General features: G+C 34.7%; 1 protein-coding gene across 6 annotated transcripts in view; it reads left to right on the plus strand.

Moving 5' to 3' along the window:
* Nucleotides 1-25233, plus strand: part of MANEA (mannosidase endo-alpha) — a 157651-nt gene that overhangs the window by 65829 nt on the left and 66589 nt on the right. For 4 of the 6 annotated variants that reach the window (XM_079939386.1, XM_079939390.1, XM_079939385.1 and 1 more), the window contains 2 exons: nt 9424-9500; nt 10324-13555. The exons of 1 other annotated variant lie outside the window; for it this stretch is intronic. In XM_079939386.1, coding sequence (XP_079795512.1) covers nt 9424-9500; nt 10324-10981 — 735 coding nt within the window. In that variant the 3' untranslated portion in view covers nt 10982-13555. Of the gene's footprint in view, nt 1-1719; nt 2093-9423; nt 9501-10323; nt 13556-25233 lie in introns of those variants that run through there. One more of the 6 variants, XM_079939389.1, reaches the window with a different exon arrangement.

Consider the following 25233-nt stretch of genomic DNA (forward strand, 5'->3'; position numbering starts at 1 on the left):
TTCTGCTAACTTTGGGCCTAGTTAGGTTGTTTATTTGTGATCTTTTTCATTTCTTAATATATGCATTTTTCACTCTCAGAACTGCTTTTGCAACACCATAGGATTGTGTGTTATGTTTCCATTTTCATTTGAGATATTCTTTAATTTTCTTTACTTTTTTAAAAATTAAAATATAATTGACATGCAACATATTAGTTTCAGGTGTACAAGGTAAAGATATGACATTTAAATATACTGTGAAATGGTTAACTACAATGAGTCTAGTTCACATCCTTCATCATATATGGTTCCAAAATTTTTTTTCTTGTGATGAGAACTTTTAAGATCTACTCTCTCAAGGACTTTCAAATATGCAATACAGTATTATGAATTATAGCCATTATTCAGTAGATTACATCCCTATGCTATACTTATCTTTTATCTGGAAATTTGTATGTTTTGCCCACATTCCTCCTCCATGCTCTGGCAACCACCAATCTGTTCTCTGTATCTATGAGCTTGGTTTTTTTGTTGTTTTGTCTTTTCCGCATGTAATTGAGATCGTATGGTATTTGTATTTCTCTGACTTACTTCAGTTAGCATAATGCCCTCAAGGTTAATTCATGTTGTTGCAAACAGCAAGATTTCATTCTTTTTTTTTTTGGCGGTTGGACATTGGGTTGTTTCCTTTCTTATCTTGGCTATGTAAATAATGCTGCAGTGACCATGAGGGTGCATGTATCTTTTTGACATAGTGTTTTTGTCTTCCTCAAACATATACCCAGTAATGGAATTGCCTGACCATATGATAGTTTGATTTTTAACTTTTTAAGTAACTCCCTACTGTTTTCCATAGTGGCTGTACCAATTTGCATTCCCAAAAATAGTGCACAAGGGTTTCCTTTTCTCTACATGCATGCCAACACTTTTTATTTCTTTTTGATAATAGTCATTCTGATATGCATGCAGTGGTATCTTATCGTGGTTTTAGTTTGCATTTCCCTGATGAGTAGTGATTTCGAGTGTTTTTTTGTGTGTGTGTGTTGGCCCTCTGTATGTCTTCTTTGGAAAAATATCCTTTCAGAACCTTTGCCCATTTTTTAATAGGTTTCTGCTACTGAGTTGGAGAACTTTATATATTTTGGATAATAACCCCTTATCAGATACATGATATGCAAATATTTTCTTCTGTTGCTTCTATTTGTTGATATTTTCCTTTGCTGTACAGAAACTTTTTAGTTTGATGTAGTCCCACTTGTTTATTTTTGCTTTTGTTGCCTTTGGTTTTGTTGTCAAATCCAAAAACTTGCAGCCAAGACCTATGTCACTGAGCTTACTGCCTATATTTTCTTCTAGTTTTATGGTTTCCAGTCTTACATTCAAGTTAACCCACTTTTAGTTATTTTTAAGTTAACCCACTTTTAGTTATTTTTTCTATATGATGTAAGGTAGTGATCCAGTTTTCCTAACACCATTTATTGAAGAGGCTGTCCTTTACCCATTGTATATTTTGACTCCTTTATCATAGATTACTTGACTATATATGTGTGGGTTCTTATGTTTAATTTTGACATTTTAAGTATAATATGTCTAGGTGTGGTTCTCTTTGGGTTCATTTTATTTGGCACTCTCTGGGCTTCCTTGATCTGGATGTATTTTTTTCCTCAGGTTGGGGAATTTTTCAGTCACTACTTCTCCCAATAAGTTTACTTCCCCTTTCTCTCTCTCTGCTCCTTATAGGACAACATCTAGCAAACTAACTTTCACACAAGTGCCCCAGAAGTCCCTTAATTTATCTTCACTGGTTTTCATTCTTTTTGCTGCTCGGATTAGGTGAGTGCCTCTTGCCCTGTCTTCAAGTTCAGTGATCCTTTCTTCTGCTGCTTCTAGTCTGCTGTTGAACCTCTGCTGTTGAACCTCTCTAGTGTATTTTTCAGCTCTGTGACCTCTTTGTTACATTTTCTCTTTGTTGACGTTTTCACTGTGTTCAACCATTCTCTCCTTGAATTTGGTTAGCATTTTTATTACCATTACTTTTCAACTCTTATCAGATTACTTACTTATCTCTGTTTCTTTAAGGGTTTTCCCCCCTGAGGTTTTATCTTGTTCTTTCATTTGGAATATATTCCTCTATTTCTTCATTTTGCTTGACTCTCTGTGTTGGTTTCTATGCATTTGATGATACATTCACCTCTCTCTGTCTTAAAGCATTGGCCTTGCATATGAGATGAACTTTATCATTCAGCCCTTCCCTAGCTCTTGGTTGTCTCAAACTTTTGTAGTTGTCTAAGCAGCCTATTTTATTTTTAATAGCTTCTAGTAGTTGAAGTGTGCTGAGACCAGTCACCGTCCTTAAGGAGAGGATTTCAGGTAGCACCTAGATTCAGGCTGATTAGAATTTAGACCCTCAGCCAGCAGATTTTAACAAGTGCAAATATATTCAGAACTGTAGGACCACAGTGTAAGCCCTGCTGGCCACCAGAGCCAGGTGATCTGGGGGTGTTTGCTGGGTGGCAGTCATAAAAATTGGGGCTCCAGTTAAGTGTTCTTTTCTGGGAGATACCAGTGAGCTATAGCGAGGCAGAGGGAGAGCAAAAAGATGGCATTCTCTGACCTCCATACCCTGAGTGCCTCTGTAGACTCTGGAACTGTGCCAAACCTGAAGCTCCCCCTGACCACCAGAGCCAAGTGATATAGAGGCATCCTCTGGCAAGCTACAAAAATCAGGGCACCAGCCAAGGATATAGGAATATAACTCCTTTTCTGAAGACAACAGTGATCTGGAGCAAGGCAGAGAGAGAGTGCAAAGATTGTGCCCACTGCCTCCCTTCCCTGAGAGTACCTCTGTAGGCTCCTATAAGTGTGCAAAACCAGAAGCCTGCCCCACAGGCCAAAGCTGCTACAGAAGGAAGTAGGCCTGTTTCTCAGAAAGACTGTGAGTATGTTTCAGTTGGATATCTGTGCAATGCCATGGGAGTGGTACTCTACCAAAAACTGTGTTGTTACAGTCCCATAGGACCCAGGACACAAGCTCCCCTGGCCTCCAGGTCCATGTGATCAAGAGGTGTCCCTTTGTGGCAGCTGCAAAATGTGGGTCACCAGGTAGAAGCTCCCCTCTGGGAAATACTGGTGCTCTAGAGCATGACAGAGGAAGAGCTCAACAGTGACACCCACTACATGGAGTGGGGCAGATGGAGAGTACAGGGACAGCACCTGCTGAAAGAAGAAAAAGATAAAAAGGAAAAGAAAGTAAAAAAATGGCACCTGCTGGCTTTAACAAGCAGAGGGTGAACAGGAAGATAGAACCCTCCAGCCTCTTTCCCCATAGAATATCCCAGCAGACCCTTGCCTCTCAGACCAATGCTTTTAAAACTAGCAAATGAGTTTATTTTACGTAAAATCTGGGTGCTCTTTGAAGGGCTTCTTCTGCACTGGTCCTGGGATGGATGAGTCTGCATGCAAGCTCTTTAAGAGCTACATCCCTTTGGCTATTCAAAGCCAGATATTTTGGGGACTCATCTTTCAGGGGCTTGTCTTAGAAACTGGTATGCCAGATGTGGGATACAAGCTATTTGTTCTTCAGGGAGAAGTTCTGGGTTTTGAGTTCTCTCCTGATTGTATGTCACTGCTGGGATGGGCTTTATGGTGAGATTGTATCTCAGCCTTTCCTACCTGCTTTGATGTGATGTGATGATGGGGTCACTCCACCAGGTTCTTTTTGGAGGAGATTGTTCCATATTTAGCTGTAGATTTGGTGTGTCTATGGGAGGAGGTAGGTTCAAGATCTTCCTACATCACCCTCATCACCAGAACCATTTATTTTTCCTACTACAACAGAGATATATTTACGTCAATAAAATTATAAAGTAAAACTACAAAGAAACAAAAACATTTGACAATTGCTGAGACATAATTTTGTAAAGAAAGATAACAGTAATCATCTTAAGTACAGTGAATTATAAAGATCTGTTGATATGGAGGAAAATAACCAGAAGAAACACAAAAATAATTGTCATAGCACATGGAAACATTTCCATAAAAAGTTAGCTTCTACTTGGTCATTTAATTTTTCATCCCTGTTTAAATTTACATTCTGAAATTTATGTTCCACTGCAGTTTCTACCTGCATGTAATATCTTTTCCACCCCTTCACTTTGAGTCTGTGTGCATCCTTAAAGTTTAATGGGATCTCTTAAGAACACCATGCAGTTTGGTCTTGTTTCTTTATCCATCCAGTCACTATGTGCCTTTTCATTGGTGAAGTCAATCCATTTACATTCAGAGCAATTATTAATATGTAATCTTATCAACTGCAGTCTGGTTTTGTATTTCCATTATTTCTTTTTCTCTCTGTCTGCCTACATTTGTAAATTGGTTATTTTTCATGGTGGTATGCTCTTTTCCCCCCTCTTTTGTGCGTCTGCTCTAGATTTGTGCTTTGTGGTTATCAAGGGGGGGGTTCCATAAAACATCTCTTAGATAAAACAGTCCATTTTAGGTTTATAGACACTTATCTTTAACCCCTCAGGTATCCATTATTTTGCTCCTCCCTTTTGCATATTGATGCCACAGTTTACCTTTTTTATATTTATTATTTATTAACTTATAGTAGGTATAGTTATTTTTCCTACTTTCATTTAACCTTTATACTATAGTTGAGTAGTTAACACACCATCCTCCTACAGAATTATAGTTTTCTAAGTCTGGCTGTATGTTTCTCATCTTTACCAGAGTATTTTGTAATTTTTTATGTTTTCACTTCAGATTGGAGAACTCCTTTCAGCATTTCTTGCAAGGCAGATCTAATAGTGGTGAACTCCCTCAGATTTTGTCTGGGAGAGGCTTTACTTCTTCATATCTAAAGGATAACTTTGCTAGATAAAGTAGTTTTGGCTGGCCATTTTTATCTTTCAACTCGTCAAATATGTCATTCCACTGTCCTCTGGCCTATTGAATTTCTACAGAGAAATCTGCTGATAGCGCTATTGGCAGTCCTTTGTAAGTTCTCTTCTTTTTTTTTCCCTTGCCTGCCTTTAATATCTTGGAGAATGTCTTTTTGCATTGAGATACTAGGATGATCTACTAGCTTTGTGGACTTGTATGTCCAAGTCTTTCCTCAGATTTTGGATTATTCTTTAAGTTAACTTCCTGCCGCTGCCTTCTCTGTCTGGAATTCCGATTATCCTGACATTTGTCAGGATATATGGATGGATATATGGATATCCATAGATCATGTAGGCTTTCTTTGCTCTTTTTCTAAGTTCTCTCTTCTCTTTTGTGTTGTTTCAAAACTTCTATCCTCCAAGTCAGTTTTTCTATCTTCATATGCTCTGCCTTGCTACATATTCTCTGCATTGCATGCTATCTAGCGCCAGAATTTTTGTTTGGTTCTTTTTTAAAATTTCTTTCTCTTTAATAAAGGGTCATTTTGTTCACATATTTTATTTCTGATTTTATTCAATTGTCTTTCTGAGTTTTCTTGTAACCTGTTGAGTTTTTTATAACATCTATTTTCAACTCTTTATCAGATAGGTTGCAATATTCTGTGCCTTTGAGTTTGATTGATTGATTGCTAGAAATAGATAATTTTTATGTGATGCCATGTTTCCTTGATGTTTCATAATCCCTTTAGATTTGCATTGTTGTTTTTGCATATAAAGTCGTAGATAGATACCTTCTTAACTCTTTTCTTGTTGCCTTCAGCAGATGGTATGTTATATTCTATAGTGTTGATATTATCCAAGTTTTTAGTTTTTGTGAATTTATACCTGCTCCAGTCTTCTTGTTCCCTCTTTTGGGTGAGTTTTTAAACATTTATGCCATCTCTGTTTCTTACAGTTCACCAGGCTGGCTATTGGAAACCTCTCTTGTTTTCTAAAAGGTTGCTATAGCTCAAGTTCATGGTTTCTGAGCATGCTCTCAGTCTACTGGAGCTTTCTCTTGCATTGGCACTTGGGACCCCACACAAGGAGCAAACATAGAGTGGGGGGAAAGTGTGGGTTTACCACTGGGTACATTGGGGGCACCTGCAGATCCAGTAGGGTGATCCCAGTGGCTCCTAGGTGGACTTCTGCTAAGAACAATCCCTTTCCCACCAACTGAAGTTCTAATTTGCATCTTTCCTAATATCCTCCCTACCCCTGGTTCTAAAGCTCCCATCTTAGTACTCCAGTTGCTGGTGGAGAAATGATTTTTCCAACCACTTCCAGTCTAGCTGGGATAGCTGGGCACTCACTCACTGCTTTCCTTTTCCCCTTTCAGTGTTTCTTTGGGCAGAGGCATGGTGCCAGGAAAGCTTCTCTACTGCCTTCTGTTGCAACCAAACTAGATTTTTTTTTTTTTGTCTCCAGTTATGTGCTGGAGTTTCCCGTTGGGAGGTCTAGACTTCTGCAAGTTCTCTGTCTTGTATGTGAGTGCCTGCCTGGGTCTTTACTGACACAGTTTTTTGCCTGGCAAGAACAAAAGGGGTCTAGGCAGTTTGGCTGGCTCCTCTGGTTCCCCACCTTGAGCAGACGTTTGTCTCTTACCATCTTTGTGGTGAGTGAGACAACTCCTGTGTTCCTTGGAATAAGACACTAGGTCCCAGAACACCACAAAGGCACTTTTGCTCATGTATGAATGTCCAATTTGTTGATGTAAAAAGGAATAAATTGTAGGAACATTTTATGTCATCATATTGCTAATATCACTCTCCAGGATCATCATACTTTCACTTTAGGAAGTACACTTTGGGTACATGGTCAAAATTAGAAGCATGAAATGAGGGAACACTTATAGGACTCTTACTTCCCCATCTAAAGATAATGCAAACATTTGATTTTGTATATAGCATTCTATCATTTTTAAAGTCATTATAGTATATTGGTCTAATAGATTTTTCCAAATGGAACAGTGGAATGGTGATACATCACATTATTCACTAAGCCTACAAGGTAATATTATTGCAATTAATATTTTCCCTCATATTTCTAACTTATTAAGTATTGTATAAAATAGTGGCTTTTTGAATTACTATAAATGTATTGATCTGCACTTTACAAAAAAGAAGGAAGCCATGTAGAGTTTGCAACTTCAAATGCAAATTCATTATAATATAGGATATTTGCTTAAATTTGGTGTCCTTTATGTATAAAATGGAAACTTACTTAGGAAATGTTACAGCTAAAGGGAGATTACCCAAGGTTACATTATATGAGAGTATGAGAGTATGAAAATACCTATACCCTTGCCACTTTTCTTTCAATTGAAGTTAAAAAGCATATACATACCAGAGCTACTGCAAAATCTAACTGCCCTAGCCATACTTACAATATACTGCACAAACGAAATTGACCTTACTTTGTTACTAATAAAAATTTTCTTTGTATAATATTACTGAAATCTTATTAAAAGTAGAGAATTATAGTTTCACTAAATGCTGTCTGACTTCATAATTATGTGAAAACTAATAGCACTGATGAATGTAAAATATATTTCACTTTAATTAGGTGGTTGAAAACAAAGGCATTTTATATTTCAGTAGCATAGAAGTCTCTAATTCCATACATGCTTCATAGAAACTGAACTCTTGTTGACAATATTTTAGTTTATTATATTGCCATAAAGTATTTTAATGGTTAATGGTAAGTCAGTAAAATTAGTAATAAAAGTGAAAATTCTCATAGTTGTTTTTGCAGATCTTAAGTAGACAGTACACATGATATTTCCATTAATCTACTCCACTAGTTATAAATGACATACAAAATGGTATTAGTTTTTCTTGATTTATATATAACCTTTCTTGGTTACTGCTTTCTGCTATCATGGTAGAAATATATAAACCACATCAGTAACAAGCAATCTGAAAACTATTGTCCATTATAGTACTAGTTTTTGATTTTTTAAAGTAATTTTATTATAAATTATTTGAATAAGAGTACATATTAAATGTAGATTATTTTGTAGAATGCTATTTTAATGGTATAGGAGAATCTGTCATTTTTGCACAGCAAAGGAAACCATAAACAAAACGAAAAGACAGGACTTCCCTGGTGGCACAGTGGTTAGGAATCCACCTGCCAATGCATGGGACATGGGTTCAAACCCTGATCCAGGAAGATCCCACATTATGCAGAGCAACTAAGCCTGTGCACCACAACTACTGAGCCTGTGCTCTAGAGCCTGCAAGCCACAACTACTGAAGCCCGTGCTCCACAACAAGAGAAGCCACCACAATGAGAAGCCTGCGCACCGCAACGAAGAGTAGCCCCTGCTTGCCGCAACTAGAGAAAGCCCGCACACAGCAACAAAGACCCAATGCAGCCATAAATAAATAAATTTATAAAAAAAAAAAAGACAACCTAAAGAATGGGAGAACATATTTGCAAACAATGCAACCGGCAAGTGCTTAATTTCCAAAATACACAGACAGCTCATACAACTCAACAAAAAAGACAACCCAATCCAAAAATGGGCAGAAGACCTAAATAGACATTTCTCCAAACAAGAAATACAGATAGCCAGTAGGCACATGAAAAAGATGCTCAGCATCGCTAATTATTAGAGAAATGCAAATCAAAACTACAATGAGGTACCACTTCACACCTGTCAGAATGGCCATCATTAGAAAGGCTACAAATAACAAATGCTGGAGAGGGTGTGGAGAAAAGGGAACCCTCCTACACTGTTGGTGGGAATGTAAGTTGGTGCAGCCACTGTTGAAAACACTATGGAGGTTCCTCAGAAAACTAAAAATAGAATTACCATATGATCCAGCAGTCCCATTCCTGGGCATATATCCAAACAAAACTATAATTCAAAAAGATACATGCACCCCAATGTTCATAGCAGCACTATTCACAATAGTCAAGACATAGAAGCAACCTAAATGTTTATCAACAGACGAATGGATAAAGATGTGGTACATTTATACAATGGAATACTACTCAGCCTTTAAAAAAAAGAATGAAATAATGCCAGTTACAGCAACACGGATGCAACTAGAGATTATCATACTAAATGAAGTCAGAAAGAGAAAGACAAATATCATATGATATCACTTACATGTGGAATCTAAAATACGACACAGATGAACCTATCTATGAAACAGGATCATGGACATAGAGTACAGACTGGTAGTTGCCAGGGGAGCGGGGTTGGTAGATGTAAGCTTTTATATACAGAATGGATAAACAACAAAGTATTACTGTATATCACAGGGAACTATATTCAATATCTTATGATAAACCATAATGGAAAAGAATATGAATATAAAAAAAGAATGTGTATATATGTATAACTGAATCACTTCACTGTACAGCAGTAATTAACACATTGTAAATCAACTATAATAAAAAACGCATTCATCTTAAATTAAGGTTATTAAGTTTATTAAAAATATGGAATATGATTTCCTTTTTATTTTCACATCATAATTTTTTCTCTAATCAATATTTTTTGTTTTAGGTCACTTTTCACATTGAACCATATAAGAATCGAGATGATAAAAACATGTACCAAAATATCAGATACATTATAGACAAGTGAGTTTCTTCTGTCCTATAATTACTGTTATATGATCCAATGATAATTACTGTTATAAGAAAAGTATGTTTATATTTGAGAGATTTGAATGACTTACAGTATGACATATTAAAATTAGTTTAAACTAATTTTGTAATGAATACTGCAATCATTTTAAAGAACATTTCTGAATTTCCTTATAATTTACTTTCTGTATGAATAGTTACAGGTTCCTGTTTTTACTGTTTTATGTGTATATTAGACTATGATTTCTGTCATCTGACATTTAAATTAGTATTCTGCAAATCTTATGAATATAGAGTTGTCTTTTTAAAAGCAAGTTCAGAGTATGAAATGTGAATTGCTTTTGCAATTTTGAATTGCTATTAGATATGGTAGATCCACATCTAATATTTTCATTTAGTATGATTACAAGGAAAGAATTTATTAATACAGTTTCATTTTGTTTAAGGGTTTACTAATAATAGTCTGTGACAGCTGCCATATTCTTACAAAACACATGTCAGCAACAGTGGGACATTTATCACTTATACAAAAAAAAACAGTATTTTCATGTAGAAAATGGGCTTTTTATTGTGTTAGTCATCATTTCTAAACCTCAGTATAATTTCTTAATGTCTTAATGTATCCAGTATCTCATTTTTCAATGTGTAAAATTAAAAATGCATTTTTAATGTTTACACTTATATAGCTAATTCCCCAAAGGTGAACAGTGTGCTTAAACTGCACTGATTACCTTCATTTTCAATACATAAACAATTATTGTCTATTGCAGCTGAGTTATGAATATTCATTTTGCTTTCATATATGTTTGTATTCTAGATATGGAAATCATCCTGCCTTTTACAGGTACAAGACTAAGAATGGCAGTGCTCTTCCACTGTTTTATGTCTATGATTCCTATATCACAACAGCTGAAAAATGGGCCAATCTGTTAACCAGCTCAGGGTCTCAGAGCATTCGCAACTCTCCTTATGATGCATTGTTTATTGCACTTCTAGTAGAAAAAAAACATAGATATGAAATTCTTCGAGGTGGTTTTGATGGAATTTATACGTATTTTGCCACAAATGGCTTTACTTACGGCTCATCCTATGAGAACTGGGCTAAGCTAAAATTTTTTTGTGATCAGTTCGACCTAATGTTCATCCCAAGTGTGGGCCCGGGATACATAGATACCAGCATCCGTCCGTGGAACACTCAAAACACTCGCAACCGAGTCAATGGGAAATATTATGAGGATGCTCTGAGTGCTGCACTCCAAGCCCACCCCAGTATAATTTCCATCACCTCTTTTAATGAGTGGCATGAAGGAACTCAGATTGAAAAAGCTGTTCCCAAAAGAATCAGTAATACCGTGTACCTGGATTACCGGCCTCATAAACCAAGTCTTTATCTAGATCTAACTCGTAAGTGGTCTGAAAAATACAGTAAGGAAAGAGCAACTTACGCATTCGATCACCAGCTACCTGTTTCTTAATGCATTGATTAAAGTTTAATAATTATAGATATCACCTAATTTCAATACATTCCTTTTGTTTTGCGTTATGGAAAGAAAACTGTCAAAGTCAGTATGTACTATTATCTCTAATAAAAATAATTTGTACATTTTTAAAGGTAGTAATACTATCATTGCCACCTTTCACGATGGCGATGTTGCACTGAGAAAAGTTGTGCAAATAACATTCCTTGTGGCATAATTTGGTGAATTTCTGACTGGAATTGAAATCCTGCTTTATAGCTATTTTTGTTTCACAATAGGTAATTGCTTGTGTTATATAGAGTAGTTAGCACACAATTAAATCCTACTTGTATTCTGGGCCCAAAGAAAAAGGACTGTGTATATATCTGATATGTCTATTGAAGACCAAAGACCTAAAAGATAATGTACATGGTTCCTTTTTCATTTTTTTAATGATCCAGTCAACTTCATCATATTAGCATTCAGACTCTGGATAACTCTCCAATAACAATTCTTCAGAAAAATATCATATGCCTTAAGCCTTACTGTGAACCATATTTTGTTAGGAAGGTCTGCTTTCTATAGTACAATATGTATCATCATTTGCAGATTTTTGGTTTCCTAGAGCTTGCTAGGTGTTTTGCATGTCTAATGTTTCTACATTATAATGCTGAATTTCAGGCTTTAGAAGGAAAATCTTTTCATAAAGGTTAAGGATTGCTTCTCAGTTATTAAAAAAAAAATAGCTGCTTTACAATTATGAAAATACAGTGCCTCAAATGTTATTTTAGGATACCTTGTCAATCTTTAACTTATTTTATTCATATTGTTCAATTTAATGTTAATCAGAGACCAACTGTTAGATAAGAAAAAGTTGATACTATCATTGGATTGCCTTCTTTTAAGATTTTAAACTGTTTTTACTAAAACTAATAGAGAAAATTTACTTACCATTTCAGATTTTAAGGATATGGAAATGAAAGTTCATTACTAAGTTTGACTTTTTATTAGGTATAACACTTAATGATGGAAATATTTAAGACTTTATTGTCTATAATATAACATCCCCATCTAAAAACATTATACTTTTATGTTACCTAACAGGTTAAAGAGTTGTGATCAACTGTCAGTGTGACAAATTAATCATCTGTAAAAATGAATCTCTTTACTTTAAAAACTACAGAATAAAATACACTCTATTATTATAGTTAATATTTGTAACTAGAACTATAGTAAAAAATCTAATCTATATGCTATTACATGAATTTTTTTAGATATTTATCAAATGTAAGCAATAGGGAAATACTAAACAATACATATAAATATTCTGAATATATGGACATTCAGAAACAAATTAGCAGTGGAATTTATCGTAAAATAACTCATTAGACAATGAAATTTAATTTTAAGCAGTGCTTTTGAAGTTAACTATCATGTCTTTGAAAAGAAGCATGATTAATGTTAAACTTATGAAGCATGATTAATGTTAAACTTATTTATAACTGAGAATTTGCCATTTCTCAGAATGTTCAGACCATGGGAAACCAGTATAATAGTAATTTGTAATTCACCTTGTAGAGGAAATTACAAGAATAAATCACTATAATGTTACAACTAAGTATCTTCATAGGAACACTCATACAGATATAACCTGTGGATTTTTTTTTCTTACATCCAGTTAGCCACTATATGTTATCTTAGGGATAAACTCTAAATATGTTATACTTAATAATATTTATAACATACCATATTTTATTAAAGTTTAGTTAGAGAGATCTCTAACACACAGGAATTTTTGTCATTGCTTATGTTGTATGTTTGAACCCATAATGACAGACAATTTTATGAAATAGTTCTGAGATTAAGAGAAAGTGTATAAAAACAAGGTCAGCAAATCCTCAACACGGACACCACCATTTCTCTCTTGCTCCCATTGCAGACATATAGATAGATCATCTAGGACTGCAGAATTTCCCTCTGAGCTTTGTTCTAATGCACTACCCCAACCAGCCACTGACAGTTGGTTTCAAAGTAAGATAAAATAGATTCTGTCTTCATTGCAGAAAGTTAATTAATTCTCAAGGGAAGAATGTTTGGAATCAGCTCTAATGATAGTTTACTGATTTATAACTATTTGAATATGTTTCTTTTCTCCTGTTCTTAAAAAAACAGTTATTAGAAGGAATTATCTCTAATAATTTTATTATTCTTAGGGAAGAACGCTTTCAAAATCTTCCTCAGGTATTCATTACACCTGCCTTTACCATTTGACTTATAACAAGTTTAGATTGCATAATCACAAGACATCAATTCTTTGCTTTTATTTAATAGACTAAAGTAACTGTTAAAGAAAAACTATAATATATGCAATGCATGAATCAAAATGAATTATTTTATGGTTTAATCAGTCTAATTGTTTTGACTGTATAGAAATCAAATCTTTCTTTTACTACTCTCTTTAAGGACTGATATTGTCAAAAACTGCTGTAATTGATGTTGATCTCAGCTGTATATTAACTTTTTTGTTTTAAGAGTAGTTTAAAAATGACTATTTTGTAACATGAAGTAGTTAACTTTCACCTAATAAAAGCATACAGGGAATAAATTGTATCTTAGATATAAAAATCTGTTTCTTTTTTTTATGAAATGTTTTATTTAATTTCTGATTAACAGTTCAAAAGTAGTATTCAGTCACCACTCTATCTTCTCTATTTGAAATATACAGCATTTAAAAAGTAGATATCTTTTAACTGTACTTTTAAAATCTGTGAATTTGTGTTATACACACAAAAATATGAATTTTTTTAATTTGGAAGATGGTTTCTTATTTTTTTATTCTTTGGGCATAATCATATATGAGCTGCAACATCCGTTAGAAAATTGATCTTACCCTAAAACAGCAAAAGTAACAAGCCACTAGAGAACCTACCAAGTTCATAACCAAGCCCTTTTTGAAACGGATCAGTTATTCAATTTAAACATAGTGACTGCTCCTAAACTCTATAGTGCCTACAGTAGTCCTTAAAAGTCTGTATCTAAATTTTGAATTAAGGTCGAACACTCTCATGTCCTATAGTGTAGAAGCAATACTTTATTTACGACCAGCAAAATTTATTTTTATAAATATTTACAATTTCAAAAGGAAAAATTGAGCCAAAAAGAGTTTTTTGGCTCAGCTATTCCTTTTTTTTAAAAAAAGTAAATTTAAATGTACTTTAAATTTAAATTATATACTGACTGTTATATATCCACATAAAGGCTAAATGTTATAGTATGCTTAATACAAGATTATTATCCTTCAGAATGCAGGTACTACTTTGGCTTACTTACAGAGTCAAGTCAAAGAACTTAGTGGTAGTGCTATTATATTCCAGCTATCAATGAAGGGGAGAACATTTTTCAATGTTACTAGATTTTGTTGTTATAATTACCATTTATTATATCAAAAGAAAAAATAATTTAAGACCTAATAAGCAAATAAACAGATCTAAAATTTACTGAAGTCAAAACATAGTGGCACTTTTTATATTGTGTGTTCTAAACTTCATTTAAAGCATCTTATATATTGAAGTTCAGATTTCTCATTTATATAACCTTAAATGTAACCATAAAGTTAAAAAGCCTTAGATCTATCTCATTGAAATAATTATTTCATGAAACAAAATAATGATGTACCATGGTAATGATAATTCTGTATACAACTCAACTTATAGTATATGATTGTATTGTCATGCTTTTTATGGTTTTACTTTAGATTTTTTTAATTAATTTTTATTGGAGTATGGTTGCTTTACAATGTTGTGTTAGCCTCCGCTGCACAACAGAATGAATCAGCCATACATATAGAGATATCTCCTACTTTAGATTTTTAACCTATTTAAAAAGTCAGAACAACAAAGTGGCAGTCTTCTGCTACTCAGTAGCATTTAAAATACATTAATTATGTCCATGCATAAAAGTATTTTTCAGTCCATTTTGTAAAAGCCATTTTCAAAGCACTATATATCACCATGTTAATTTATTATAGTATCTAACTATGTGACTTTTATACGGATCTTGAAAATATCATATGCAAAAGAGAAAAATACTTAGAAGAAATTCATTTGTAATACATGCAGTACCTTTTAGAAATGTATATGTTTGAACACAGTCACCTAAGAATAGCAGCCACACTTTTTTTTAGTTTATACACACTAAATTTATATTTGAGTACTGCCGTTAATTACCCAAACATATTATCCATATGGCAGACTATTAAGCCATTACTATTAAAATTGTGCAGTCCAGTCTGGCTCCATGTAAAAAGTCAACTGCAAATCTGATAGCTAAATTCTTACTTGAAAATTTGCTGCATTGTTATATTTAAAGTACATTCTTGAAAATTATGCTCTTGGCTTTTTAGGTATCTTGTAAGAACAATATCTAGTGACAGTCATTATATGAACAGTAGTTGAGCTGAAATTTTGTTTTATTTTTCCTCATGAGTGTTTGTAGCTAAAGGCTTAATTTAATCCTCAAATAAAATATTCCATTAATGCACATTTTCTCATTTCATTTTTTTACTTGAGTCATTCTTAAATAAAATTTAGGTAGTGTTTCCTCCTATAAGAATATGTGCATGCTGATTCTTTGCAAAAAGGATTTGACATATTTTTCATAAGAAACTGTTACAAAATTAATATATATAAACGAATGACAGAATTTTAAAAAGGAACATACATATATGATACTAGCATATATGGTTGACTACACATTCGGTATTGAGAGCTTCTGAGTAGCTAATGCAAGATGTTATATGGCTCTTGTTGCCAGAAAAGAAGCACCTCCTTCCTATGCAAGGCAAACTTTTCCTTGTCAATACATTTTAAAATACATTTCTCAAATAGGTGTTATACCTAGGATCAAAAATGCAGAAACCTATAGGAGACTGTCAGGCAATATAAGTAAATGCATCAGGTTTAAACCCTATAGAGTCATAGCGACTGTGGACAACTGTCTTCTAATAAGAGTAGTTGCTAACAGCTCCTGTCAGTGTTGCCCCTTCTGTAGCTGTGGGTCCCTAAAACGAGGAAGTTTGTATGCCTGTGTGTTTGTAAATTTTTCTAATTATAACATGCTGGCAGATACTGCAAAAGATTTTTAAAATACTCGCTGGTTGGCTCAGTTCATTGGTCATTAGTTTGTGACTGCTGATGTAAAGAATGTAAAACTGGATTATGAAAAATGTCCTGAACGTTTTATAATACTCAAAGGGATTTCACATGACTAGTTATTGTGATGATTATTGGATATATTCCAAGTATAAAACAATAAAACACAAGTCAGTGAAAGTAAATCCATGTGGCTCTGATGATGTGATAGCTTTCCCCAGGTCTTATCTCAGAATAAGATATCAGAAAATAAAGCAACAAAAAGTGAGTTAGGTGCATATCTCTCAGCCAATCTTCTCTATTATTCCTCCTAATTTGACTTTTGAATAGCTGATTTGAATTAATACTCACTGAGAGGGACTTGGAATGCTTTTTATTCTGTTGCTTTTTAGATATGGATCCATTGTTGAAGCCTGGCAAGTAGGTAGGAAAAAAACTGTAGGTAATTGTGTTTAATTCTAGTCTCCACTTCTGCAACCTACTTTCTGTCCTTTTGCTGCCTGCCTGCCTGCCTGCCTCTGCCTACCTACCCACTATTCAGCCTTCCTATCTTTCTTAGTCTCAACTCACCTGCCTTTCTTATCTACTTTGTTTCAAAAAGGATGTTAGTGATTTGTTAGAATACATAACATGTAACAATATAGTCTTAAAAGGAGAGCAAGAATAAAAATACACTTATTGAGCCCAGCATTAAATAAAAACTGAATAATGTGGTAAATACACTGCTATACTGGTGGTCGCAAATTTAAAATCCAAGCTTTGAGTAGCCAGTATGAAAAATAACATCTCATCATGTACACATTGTGCATTGTCCATAGTATAAGATAGAAATTAATTTCTCAAGAAAAGTATAGCTGCTTTGCTATTAAGAGAGGAATTTCTTCTGAGGAGTCTCATAAAGAGGATACTAATAATATAATACAATAAAGATTATATTAATCTTTTTATGTCTGAGTAATATTCCATTGTATATATCTTAATAATGAGTGTAGTGGTGAAGGGGATATACATTTAAGTCAGGTGCTAGCTTCTTTTAAGATACTTACATTTTTTAACTTATAAAGCATTATGTTTTAGGTGATACAGTTTACATTTTTGGATTCCTTATGTCTAATCAGCTATATCCATGACAGAGCTTTTCTCATAAATAATCAAAATGAAAGGCAACTGAGTCAAATAGTTCCAGAAAGGAAAATGAAATTAACTATATAGCTCAGAATTTTATATAGAAAAAGATTTACATTTGCTGAATTGGTAGTATATTAACCATAGCTCACCATTCATTAACAAAAAATAAACCAAAACGTTTACTATAAATTGATCTGTCCAGTTTCCATATCTTTAAAAGGAGGGGATTGGATTGGATGATGGCTCAGATTGCTAATCAGCACTAAAATTATTTTTATATTAATGTTATTAACAGCATCAAAAGAAAAAAAGTCTGCATTTCTATAATTAAGACAAAAATCTGCCAGGGGTCGGGGGGAAGAATTCTATAAGATTATACCAACCTTAAAATTAACATTTGTCATCCACTCTATATTTTATTACTCTAATCTCTTCCTTTCAGATCACATTGTTGTGAATATTAAATATGTTAATACAAATAAAGTGCCTAAAACAGCCCTGAAACATGGTAATGTTCAACAAATGTTGGCCATTACTGTCATTTTTATACTCAAAAGAGGAACAACCCAAATGTCCTTCAGTGGGTAAAAGGATAAATTAACCTGGTACATTCATGCAGTATTGCTTGGTAATAATAAGTAACAAAACACTGATACATACAACCACATGGATGAATCTCAAATGCATTATGTTAAGTAAAAGAAGTCAGCCTCCAAGGATTATGAACTTTATGATTCTATTTATATGACATTCTGGAAAAGACAGAACTACACACAGATTAGTAGCCACTAAGGTTTAGGAGTGAGGGAACTATTCTGTATCCTGACTGAGGTAGTGATTACCTGAGTCTGTACATCTGCCAAAATTCAAAGCTATACAACTCCCCCACCAGCATACCCAAAACAACAAATGAATTTTTTGTATATTAATATTTTTAAAAACCCACAATGTGGTATTACTACACACTGATACAAATGGCTAAAATTAAAAGGACTGTCAGTGCTAAAGCTCTCATACTTTTCTGGTGTTAGTATAAAACACTTCACCTACTTTCAAAAACCATTTGGCATTTTCTTGTTAAGTTAATCATTATCTTTACCATATGACCAACAATTCCTCTTCCACTAGTAGTAGACTTTCTTATCTTCCCTCCTCATTCTCTCCATTCATGACACTGTCATTCATGCCACACAACCAGAAACCTAAGGTCATTCTTTGCCTTATCACACTTTCTCATGCTCTAAATCCCATCAACCATTAAGTACTACTTCCTTTTTTTCCCTAGCTATTTCCTAAATATTTTTGCTATTCTGTGTGTACTGTTTCTGATCATATCCAGGACATCATCATTTTTCACTTGGCCTATTATATATTCTCAATTAGTTTATATACCTACAGTATTGTCTAACTCAAATCAACCTCTACACTCAGAGTCTAGGCCATTCTCTTGCTTCAAATTATGTAAGTGACTCCAAATTGCCTGCCTACAGAAGAAAGCACAAACTTCTTCACAAGGTATACAAGACGCCCCATTACTGTCCTATACCTACAACAACAGTCTTCTCTCCTCTTTTTTTTCCTCAGAATTTCTGCTACAGTAATATTATCTCTCAGATTATACTTCAGAGGGATAACCAAGACTTATAACCTCATGAAGACTTGGGTTCTTGTGGGGGTTTTTTTTTTTTTTTCAAGTGATGTCTTTCCCATTGTTCCTCACTTAGTTTACTCCTACTGGAAAGAGGATGAGAATGGGACAGAAAGGTAAAGGAAAAAAAGGAAAAATAAATATTTCTAACAAGAATCTAATGTGTATCAAACACTGTTAAGTGCTGTCCATGTTATTTCATGGAATACTCATCCAACATTCTGAGGCAGCTTTTGTTTATTTTATACTTAAGAAAACTATATGTACCAAAATTGCCAATGTCCCACAGTTGAGTAGACATAGAGCTGAGAAAACTATGCCATTCTACTATAGTGTCAACTTATGTGGTAATATTTCCCTACACCCAAGGTTTTTCCTGCACTCATACAGGTTAGGCAAAGTACACTTCTAGCACCTGCTACTTTGTTTTGAGATAAGTTTCATACATGAGTATCTTTCTTTCTACTATAAGCACATTGAGGGTAGGAAATACCTTTGTTTTAATTTCTTTTAAGAATATAAAATACAAATAGAAAAGAGAATATAGAAGTTTCTTTAAAAAATACAGTCATAGATCCAACACTAAATTTAATGAAATGCAGCATTCCCTGGAACTTTGAAGCCTGACCCTAATTAGTGAGTGTGTCTTTTCCACCTTTATATTCACAGTGCCCGGCACAGAGCAGGTGTGAATTAAACATTTGTTGAACTGAAGATAGATTCATATGAAGCTTTGCATATACAAAACAATGTGTTACACAAGATTTCTGTTCATGAACATTTCTTATTGTTATTCTATTACCCTTGGGCTACTTGCAAGAAAACTGTAGACGTCTTCCATGATTTCATGGTTGCAGCCAAATAATATTGGCATATATAATTTCATTTTATCTGCATTAACTAACATTAAAAATGCAGCTGTAGGAGACCTTTAAGATGCTGGAGGAGTAAGACATGGAGATGACCTTCCTCCCCACACACATCAGAAATACATCTACATGCAGAACAACTCCTACAGAACACCTTCTGAACCCTGGCAGAAGACCTCAGACTTCCCAAAAGTCAAGAAACTCCCCATGTACCTGGCCGTGTGGCTGACAGGGTCTTGGTGCTCCAGCCGGGTGTCAGGCCTGAGCCTCTGAGGTGAGAGAGTGAGTTCAGGACATTGGTCCACAAGAGACCACCTGGCTCCATGTAATATCAAACAGTGAAAGGTCTCCCAGAGATCTCCATCTCAACGCTAAGACCCAGCTCCACTCAATGACCAGCAAGCTACAGTGATGGACACCCTGTGCCAAACAACTAGCAAGACAGGAACACAACCACACCCATTAGCAGAAAGGCTGCCTAAAATCATACTAAGTTCACAGACATCCCAAGACACACCACCGGATGTGGTCCTACCCAACAGAAAGACAACATCCAGCCTCATCCACCAGAACACAGCCACCAATCCCCTCCACCAGGAAGCCTACACAACCCACTGAACCAAACTTACTCACTGGGGACAGACAACAAAAACAATGGGAACTACGAACCTGCAGCCTGTGAAAAGGAGACCACAAACACAGTAAGATAAGCAAAATGAGAAGACAGAGAAATACACAGCAGATAAAGGAGCAAGGTAAAAACCCACCAGACCAAAAATATGAAGAGGAAATAGGTCGTCTTCCTGAAAAAGAATTCAGAATAATGGTAGTAAAGATGATCCAAAATCTTGGAAATAGAATGAAGAAAATACAAGAAACTTTTAACAAGGACCTAGAAGAACTAAAGAGCAAACAAACAATGATGAACAACACAATAAATGAAATTAAAAATACTCTAGAAGGGATCAATAGCAGAATAACTGAGGCAGAAGAACAGATAAGTGACCTGGAAGATAAAATAGTGGAAATAACAACTGCAGAGCAGAATAAAGAATGAAAACAATAGAAGGCAGTTTTAGAGACTTCTGAGACAACATTAAACACACCAACATTCGAATTATAGGGGTCACAGAAGAAGAAAAGAAAAAGAAACGGACTGAGAAAATATTTGAAGAGATTATAGTTGAAATTTTCCGTAATATGGGAAAGAAAATAGTCAAGTCCAGCAAGTGCACAGAGTCCCATACAAGATAAATCCAAGGAGAAAAACACAAAGACACATGCTAATCAAGCTATCAAAAATTAAGTACAAAGAAAAAGCAGCAAGGGAAAAGCAGCAAATAATATACAAGGGAATCCCCATAAGGTTAACAGCTGATCTTTCAGCAGAAACTCTGCAAGCCAGAAGGGAGTGGCAGGACATATTTAAAGTGATGAAAGGGAAAAACCTACAACCAAGATTACTCTACCCAGCAAGGATCTCATTGAGATTCGACGGAGAAATTAAAACCTTTACAGACAAGCAAAAGCTAAGAGAATTCAGCAACACCAAAACAGCTTTACAACAAATGCTAAAGGAACTTCTCTAGAAAGAAAGCGTAGGAGAAGGAAAAGACCTACAATAATAAATCCCTCAAAATTAAGAAAATTGTAATAGGAACATACATATCAATAATTACCTTAAATGTAAATGGATGAAATGCTCCCACCAAAAGACACAGACTGGCTGAATGTATACAAAAATAAGACCCATATATATGCTGTCTACAAGAGACCCACTTCAGACCGAGGCACACATACAGACTGAAAGTGAGGGATGGAAAAGGATATTCCTTGCAAATGGAAATCAAATGAAAGCTGGAGTAGCAATTCTCATATCACACAAAATAGACTTTAAAATAAAGACTATTACAAGAGGCAAAGTAGGACACTACATAATGATCAAGGGATCAATCCAAGAAGAAGATATAACAATTGTAAACATATTTGCACCCAACATACGAGCACCTCAATACATAAGGCAAATGCTAACAGCCATAAAGGGGAAATTGACAGTAACACAATCATAGTCAGGGACATTAACACTCCACTTTCACCAAAGGACAGATTATCCAAAATGAAAATAAGGAAACACAAGCTTTAAATGACACATTAAACAAGACGGACTTAATTGATATTTATAGGACATTCCATCCAAAAACAACAGAATACACTTTCTTCTCAAGTGCTCATGGAACATTCTCCAGGATAGATCATATCTTGGGTCACAAATCAAGTCTTGGTAAATTTAAGCAAACTGAAATCGTATCAAGTATATTTTCTGACCACCATGCTATGAGACTAGATATCAATTATAGGAAAAAAACTAAAAAATACAAACACATGGAGGCTAAACAATACACTACTTAATAACCAAGAGATCATTGAAGAAATCAAAGAGGAAATCAAAAAATACCTAGAAACAAATAACAATGAAACCACGATGACCCAAAACCTATGGGATGCAGCAAAAGCAGTTCTAAGCGGGAAGTTTATAGCAATACAATCCTACCTCAAGAAACAAGAAAAATCTCAAATAAACAACCTAACCTTACACTTAAAGCAATTAGAGAAAGAACAAAAAAAAAAAACCAAAGTTAGCAGAAGAAAAGAAATCATAAAGAACAGATAAGAAATAAAGGGAAAAGAAATGAAGGAAACAATAGAAAAGATCAATTAAACTAAAAGCTGGTTCTTTGAGAAGATAAACAAAATTGACAAACCATTAGCCAGACTCATCAAGAAAAAAAGGGAGAAGACTCAAAGGAGAAGGAGAAGTAACAACTGACACTGCAGAAATACAAAGGATCATGAGAGATTACTAAAAGCAACTCTATGCCAATAAAATGGACAACCTGGAAGAAATGGAAAAATTCTTAGAAAAGCACAACCTTCTGAGACTGAACCAGGAAGAAATAGAAAATATAAACAGACCAATCACAAGCACCAAAATTGAGACTGTGATTAAAAATCTTCCAACAAACAAAAGCCCAGGCCCAGATGGCTTCAAAGGCGATTCTATCAAACATTTAGAAAAGACAAACATTTAGAGAAGAGCTAACACCTATCCTTCTCAAACTCTTCCAAAATACAGCAGAGGGAGGAACACTCCCAAACTCATTCTACGAGGCCACCATCACCATGATACCAAAACCAGACAAAGATGTCACAAAGAAAGAAAATTACAGCCCAATATCACTGATGAACATAGATGCAAAAATCCTCAAAAAAAATACTAGCAAACAGAATCCAACAGCACATTAAAAGGATCATACCCCATGTTCAAGTGGCGTTTATCCCAGGAATGCAAGAATTCTTCAGTATATTCAAATCAATCAATGTGATACACTGTATTAACAAACGGAAGGAGAAAAAACATATGATCATCTCAATAGATGCAGAAAAAACTTTGGACAAAACTGAACACCCATTTCTGATAAAAACCTTCCAGAAAGTAGGCAAAGAGGGAACTTACCTCAACATAATAAAGGCCATATATGACAAACCCACAGCCAACATTGTTCTCAATGGTGAAAAATTGAAACCATTTTCTCTAAGATCAAGAACAAGACAATGATGTCCTCTCTCACCAGTATTATTCAACATAGTTGCAGGAGTTTTAGCCACAGCAATCAGAGAAAAAAAAGAAATAAAAGGAATCCAAATCAGAAAAGAAGTAAAGCTGTCACTGTTTGCAGATGACATCATATTATACATAGAGAATCCTAAAGATGCTACCAGAAAATGACTAGAACTAATCAATGAATTTGGTAAAGTAGGAGGATACAAAATTAATTCACAGAAATCTCTTGCATTCCTATATACCTATGCCAAAAAATCTGAAAGGGAAATTAAGGAAACACTCCCATTTACCATTGCAACAAAAAGAATAAAATACCTAGAAATAAACCTACCTAAGGAGACAACAGACCTGTAGAAAGCCCAGAGATAAACCCACACACATATGGTCACCTTATTTTTGATAAAGGAGGCAAGAATATACAATGGAGAAATGACAGCCTCTTCAGTAAGTGGTGCTGGGAGAACTGGATAGCTACCTGTAAAAGAATGAAATTAGAACACTCCCTAACTCCATACACAAAAATAAACTCAACGTGGATTAAAGACCTAAATGTAAGGCCAGACACTGTCAAACTCTTAGACGAAAACATAGGCAGAACACTCTATGACATAAATCACAGCAAGATCCTTATAGACCCACCTCTTAGAGAAACGTAAATAAAAACAATAATAAACAAATGGGACCTAATGAAATTTTAAAGCTTTTGCACAGAAAGGAAACCATAAACAAGACCAAAAGACAACCCTCAGATTGGGAGAAAATATTTGCAAATGAAGCAACTGACAAAGGATTAATCTCTAAAATTTACAAGCAGCTCATGCAGCTCAATATCAAAAAAACAAACAGCCCAATCCAAAAATGGGCAGAAGACCTAAATAGACATTTCTCCAAAGAAGATATACAGATTGCCAACAAACACATGAAAGGATGCTCAACATCACTAATCATTAGAGAAATTCAAATCAAAACTACAATGAGGCATCACCTCACATCTGTCGGTCAGAATGGCCATCATCAAACAGTCTACAAACAATAAATGCTGGAGAGGGTGTGGAGAAAAGGGAACCCTCTTGCACTGTTGGTGGGAATGTAAATTGATACAGCCACTATGGAGAACAGTATGGAGGTTCCTTAAAAATCTAAAACTAGAAATACCATATGATCCAGCAATCCCACTACTGGGCATATACGCTGAGAAAATCAGAATTCGAAAAGAGTCATGTACCACAATGTTCATTGCAGCTCTATTTACAAAAGCCAGGACATGGAAGCAACCTAAGTGTCCATCGACAGATGAATGGATAAAGAAGATGTGGCACATATATACAATGGAATATTACTCAGCCATAGAAAGAAACGAAATTGAGTTATTTGTAGTGAGGTGTATGGACCTAGAGACTGTCATACAATGTGAAGTAAGTCAGAAAGAGAAAAATACTGTATGCTAACACATATATATGGAATTAAAAAAAAAAGGTTCTGAAAAACCTAGGGGCAGGATAGGAATAAAGACGCAGATGTAGAGAATGGACTTGAGGGCACGGGGAGGGGGAAGGGTAAGCTGGGGCGAAGTGAGAGAGTAGCATGGACTTACATATATATAACTAAATAATATAAAATAGATAGCTAATGATAAGCAACCACATAGCACCTGGAGATCAGCTCAGTGCTCCCACCCTCCCTATCCCACCTAGAGGGGTGGGATAGGGAGGGTGGGAGGCAGACGGAAGAGGGAGGCAATAATGGGGATATATGTATAGCTGATTCACTTTGTTATAAAGCAGAAACTAACACACCATTGTAAAGCAATTATACTCTAATAAAGATGTTTAAAAAAATAAGAATAAAATGAA

This window comes from Stenella coeruleoalba (genome assembly GCF_951394435.1).
Source record: "Stenella coeruleoalba genome assembly, chromosome: 12".
NCBI classification, from domain to species: Eukaryota; Metazoa; Chordata; class Mammalia; order Artiodactyla; family Delphinidae; genus Stenella; species Stenella coeruleoalba.